At 38.3% G+C, this 6,000-nt stretch overlaps 1 gene segment (V, D, J or C); it reads left to right on the plus strand.

Annotated features, from left to right (window-relative positions):
- The first annotated feature begins 4,399 nt into the window (after positions 1-4,399).
- LOC102407909 lies at positions 4,400-5,145 on the plus strand. The segment is given in 2 exon segments: positions 4,400-4,638; positions 4,808-5,145. Coding segments are annotated over 2 exon segments (390 nt in total).
- Positions 5,146-6,000: the final 855 nt, after the last annotated feature.

Below are 6,000 nucleotides of genomic sequence, written 5' to 3' on the forward strand. Positions count from 1 at the left end.
AAAATAGATGTTTTTCTGGAATTCTCTTGCTTTTTCGGTGATCCAGCAAATGTAGGCAATTTGATCTCTGGTTTGTCTGCCTTTTCTAAATCCAACTTGAACATCTGGAAGTTCACAGTTCACATATTGCTGAAGTCTGGCTTGGAGAATTTTGATGATTAGCTAACACCTTTATCACGTCATAAAATTATCATTCCTTTTTTGTGGTAAGAACAATTAAAATATAGTTTCTCAGCAACATTGAAGTTTATAATACTGTATTGTTGGCTATAATTGCTATACTTTAGATCTGCAGGACTTACCTACTAGTTACAAGTTTGTATTCTTAAACAATATCTCTCCAGTTCCCTGACTCCCAATCCTTGGTAATCATCATTGTACTCTCTTTTTATGAGTTTGGCTTTTTTTAGATTCCACATATAAGTGCTATTATATAGTATTGGTCTTTCTGATAAGTCACTTAGCACAATGCATTCAAGGTCTATCCAGCTTATCACAAATGGCAGGATTTCCTTCCATATCCACAATCATGTTATATATATATATATATATATATATATATATATATATAATCACATCCTTTTTATCCATTCACTCATTGATGGACACTTACATTGTTTCCATATCTTGGCTATTGTGAGTAATGCTGCAGTAAACTCGGAAATGCAGATACCTCTATGATATCCTAGTTCTCATTTCCTTTGGATATATACCCAGAGGCGGAATTGCTGGGTAATATGGTAGTTTTATTTTCAATTTTTTTGTGGTGGCATGTAATGTCATGTCATCTGCAAAAAGTTTTAGCTCTTCCTGTCCAGTTTGAATGCCTTTAATTTCTTTTTTCTTACCTAATTGGCTCTTGCTAGGACTTTTAGTGCTGTATTGAATAATGGTGAAAGTGGACCTACTTGTCTTGTTTGTGATCTTAAGAAGAAAAACTTTCAGCTTTTCACTGTCAAGTATGACATTAGCTGTGGGGTAGTCACATATAGCTTTATTACGTTGAAGTACATTCCCTTTATATTCATTTTGTTTGGAGTGTTTTTAAAAATCATGAATTAAAATTGTATTTTATAAGATACTTCTTCTAAACCTATTGAGATGATCATCATGATTTTTATCCATCACTTAGTTAATATGCTTCCCTGGTGGCTCAGACGGTAGAGTGTCTGTCTATAGTGCGGAAGACCTGGGTTCGAGCCCTGGGTTGGGAAGATCCCCTGGAGAAGGAAATGGCAATCCACTCCAGTACTATTGCCTGGAAAATCCAATGGACAGAGGAGCCTGGTAGGCTACAGTCCATGGGGTTGTAAAGAGTCGGACACGACAGAGTGACTTCACTTTCACTTTCTTTGGTTAATATAATGTATTACACTGAATGAATTGTGCATATTGAAACATGTTTGCATCCAAGAGATGATTCCCACTTGATCTTGGTGCCTGATCTTTTTACTGTATTATTGAGTTCAGTTGCTAATATATTGTTGAGGAGTTTGCCTCTAGGTATATCAGGGATATTGGCCTGTAATTTTACTTTCTTATAGTGTCCTTGTTTGATTTAGGATCAGGATAATGCTGGCCTCATAAAATAAGCTTAAAAGTATTCCCTTTTCTTCGTCTTTTTAAATATTTGAGAAAGATTGGTATTAATTCCTATTCAAATGATTGATAGAATTCACCAGTGAAGCCACTTGGCCCTGGACTTTATTTTTGATTACTGCTTCAGTCTCTTTGTGTGAGTGTGCCTGATAAGCCGCTTCAGTCTTGTCCATCTCTTTGCAACCCTATGGACTGTAGCCCACCAGGTTTCTCTGTCCATGGGATTCTCCAGGCAAGAACATTGGAGTGGGTTGCCATGCCCTCCTCCAGGGAATCTTCCCCACTCAGGAATAAAACCCAGGTCTCCCGCATTGCAAGTGGATTCTTTACCAGCTGAGCTACCAGGGAAGCCCTTCAGTCTCCTTACTAGTAATTTATTTGTTCGTAAGTCTTTCTGATTCGGTCTTGGTTGATTGTTTTTAGAAATTTATCCATTTCTTTTAGGTTCTCCAAATTTTTAGCCATATACATAATAGTGTTGTGATCTTTTGTATGTCTGTGATATCAGTCATAATTTTACTCATTAATTTCTAATTTTATTTATTTGAGTTCTCTCTTTTTTTTTTTCTTAGTGAGTCTATCTAAAAGCTTGTGCATATTGTTTATCTTTTCAAAAATCAGCTCTGAGATTTGTTGATTTTTTTCTGTGTCACTTTAGCCTGTATTTTATTTATTTCTGCGTGATCTTTGTTACTTTCTTTTTCTATAACTTTGAGCTTAGTTTGTTCTGCTATTTTAGCTCATTGAGGACATCTTTTTCTGTTTCTCCATTTTCCTTGACTCTCTGTGTTGGTTTCTGTGCATTAGATCAAATAGCCACTTTTCTCGGTCTTGAAGGAGTGGTCTTCTATAGAAGATGAATCTTATCATTCAGCCTAGCCCTAGCTGTTTGTTGTCTCTTAAACTTGTGTGATTGTCCAAGTAGCCTTCTTTGTTCTTAGTAGCTCCCAGTAGTTGAAGGTGTGCCAAGACCTGTCAATGCCTGAAAGGGGGTGTCTCAGTCAGTACCTAGATGCGGATTGGTTGGAAGCCAGACCATCAGGGAATAGCTCTTAAACTATACAAATAAGCCTCGTTCAGGGAAAAGCTGGGAAATGGGTGTGTCCATTAGCTCCCTCTGAACTGAGCTCTGGGAGGGATGGCCACAGCGAGTCTTTGTGAACCCATTAGAAACTGTTTCTTTGTTTGGTATAGTCTTGTGGGTTTCATGGATGCAAGCCCCACTGGCTTTTAGAGGTGAGTGCTTTGGGGACCTGTCTCATATGCAAATCCTAAAAGTTAGGGTGCTGGGTGTTGGATCTAAGCCCTGCACACCGCAAGGATAAGGTGGGACTTGTGAGTCAAATCTCAGTTTTTCATTGCCATATTAGGGGTCTTATGGTGAGGCTGTGTCTCTGCCTCTCTTACATATGCATATGGCTGAGCTGAGTCTTCATTGCTGCCTGTAGTCTGTCTCTACTTTCTGTGAGTGAGGGCTACTCTCTGGTTGAGGTGCACAGGCTTTTCATTGTAGTGGCTTTTCTCTCTCTTTTTTTCAGGTGGCTTCTCTTGTTGCTGTGCACAGGCTCTATGCACATGGGTTTTAGTAGTTGTGGAGCATGGGCTCGGTAGTTGAGGCTCACCTGCTCTGGAGCATGGGCTCAGTGGTTGTGGTTCAGTGGCTTAGCTGCTCCAGGACATAAGGGATCATCCCAGATTAGGGATTGAACCCATGTATCCTGAATTGGCAGGTGAGTTCTCAACCCCTGGAGCTTCAAGGACCTCCTTTTCTTAACTATTTTGATATATATATTTTTTCTCGTTCACCTGATGTGTAGGAGTCATGTAACTAGTTTTTGGATTTCTTTGAGAAAAAACTGTATGTAGTTTGTAGATTTGATGTGTCTGTGGGAGAAAGTAATTTCTGTAGCCTCATATGTTGTCACATCGATCCAGAATCTCTTCCATATCAATTTCTTTTAAAGCAAGGCAAGATTTAATTTAAAAATTTATACAGCTGAGGATTTGTCCAGGGAATAGGTATACTAGGATTATTCATATTTCAGATGATCTGTTCTTCTGGAGGAAAAGATTTCAAAGTGAATGTCAGATTTCCTACCACAGTCCACAGCCAAACTCTTCCCTATGGTTGGACTAATGCTAACTTATGGAAGTCTCTCCTCCTCTTCTTATCCATTACTCTACAGTCTAGTAGTAACTTTTACTAAAGAAACATTCATGTTTTGCCACATGGCACTGTCCATTTCTGGGAATAAGGAGATCGCTGCAAGGCCAGGCTTAGCAGAGTCTGCAATAGCAAGCATCTGATATTTAATTTACATATTTATGTATTTATTTGTCTCTTTCTCCAGCCCTTGTGCTTAAATGTTGCTTTCAGAAAGAGTTTTCCTTTGTGAGAGCTGAACTAAAATGGGTGATTTGGCTGATGAACTCTCTGGCCAATTAAAAAGGCTAGAGAGGATAAGAAGGAAAAATTTTACTCCTCAGTTGCTTAGCAGAGTCAATCATGGCATTTTCTTCTTTCAAGGAGACTAAGCTTGTTTTTGAAAAAAAATGTTAGAAACATCTAACTTCTTCAAATTTATTCAAAATGACTCAATGTGTGCTGAGAAGATGAATGGAATTCTGAGCTCTACATTTTCACTGTGTCTGCTTTTTGCTAATCCACATAATTTTTGTTTGGAAACACCTTTGGGACTTTATTTATTTCACCTATTGCTGTTTGTGAGTCAGAGTCTCCCACAGATACAGGACAAAAGAGAATTTGACTAGTTGGTTTAGCAGTTGGGGATCTGACCACAAGATGGCAGAGCACTTTTGTCAAGGAAGACTATGTGAATGCTTCCTTTTGGTTGACTCTAACAGCAAAAGCAGATGCCTGTGTTGAAACGTTAAGAAACCATTGTGCTTTAGAGGAAAGGAAGAGATAACCTGGTAATAGAAGTAGCTCTCTTGGCTGGAGATCACAGGTCCCAATTTGGAGAACAATGAAGACACCTACGGGACCTTGGTTCCTCTTCTTGTGGCTGCAGCTGGACTGTGAGTGCAGAACTTTTGTAAACAGGGTGTTTTAGTAAATATTTATTAGAAGTCTGAGGAGAAGACTGGTCTTCTCTGGATTGCCTGAAATTACTGTAGGGGAAAAAATAAAACTCTGGAAAATGGTGATAACGATTTTGTCTGGCTTTCTTTTCTTTTTTTGTTACAGATAAGAGTAGAGGAGAAAAAGTGGAGCAGTATCCCTCCTTCCAGAGTGTCCAAGAGGGAGACTACTGTGTTATCAACTGCACTTATACAGACAGTGCCTCCACTTACTTTTTTTGGTACAAACAGGAACCTGGAAAAGGTCTGCAGTTGCTTATACATACTCTTTCAAATGTGGATAAGAAAGAAGGACAAGGACTCATTGTTTTATTGAATAAGAAGAACAAGCATCTCTCCCTGAACATCACAGCTACCAACCCTGGCGACTCACCCACCTACTTCTGTGCTACAAGAGCACAGTGGTCCCCAGGCACCTGCAGCCTGTACCCAAACCTGAGCTGAAGCCCCAATCTTTTTTTTCTTTGCCATAGAGATTGTCAGATATTTTGCTGTAGCACTGCATTTTAAATGTATAGACATTCTACACATCCCTCAAAGAAAGTGAGTTTCAAGATGGCCCAAAAAGTGTTAGAATATTTTGAATGATTGCTCAAGGGTAGTTAGTGGTTTCTTAGTTGGATATTTGGACTTTAGGATTGATTTTATGAGTACCACTCAGAGTTCTCCCCTTCCAAGGACATCTTGGTGTCAATGTCAAAGATCACTCTTCTTGATGGAAAGATACTTATCTTTTGAGTGTATCATTTATTAACTTTTCCTGATTTTAAAATATTAACTATGTGCTATAGAAAAAAAAAAAAAACAAAGTACAAAATAGAAAGTTAAAATGTGATCCTATCATTCAGATAATTCATGGCTAATGTTTAGTATACCTTCCTCATTAAAATCTTGTTAAAAATTAGGAGCATATAGACTGATATTTTCAATTATTTCCACTTAATATTATAATCCTAATCTAAACATTTCATATTTGTAAATCTTATAAAACCTAGTTTATTATGATTTCATGGGTAATTTTATGTCACCGTTTTATTTCTTCTTACATCATCCCCTTGCATTTGTGGTAAAAGGCAATATTTCTTCTGATGTTACCCTTTAAATAGTTTTAAAAATGAGGTAGTCATATTTATGGGCTTCCCAGGTGGTGCAGTGTAAAGAATATGCCTGCCAATGCAGGAGATGTAGGAGATGTGGGTTCGACCCTTGGGTTGGAAAGACTCCCTGGAGTAGGAATGGCAACCCACTCCATTTTTATTGACTGCAAAATTTCCAGGGACAGAGGAGCCTTGTGGGCTA

The sequence above is a fragment of the Bubalus bubalis genome, chromosome 11 (assembly GCF_019923935.1).
Source record: "Bubalus bubalis isolate 160015118507 breed Murrah chromosome 11, NDDB_SH_1, whole genome shotgun sequence".
NCBI classification, from domain to species: domain Eukaryota; kingdom Metazoa; phylum Chordata; class Mammalia; order Artiodactyla; family Bovidae; genus Bubalus; species Bubalus bubalis.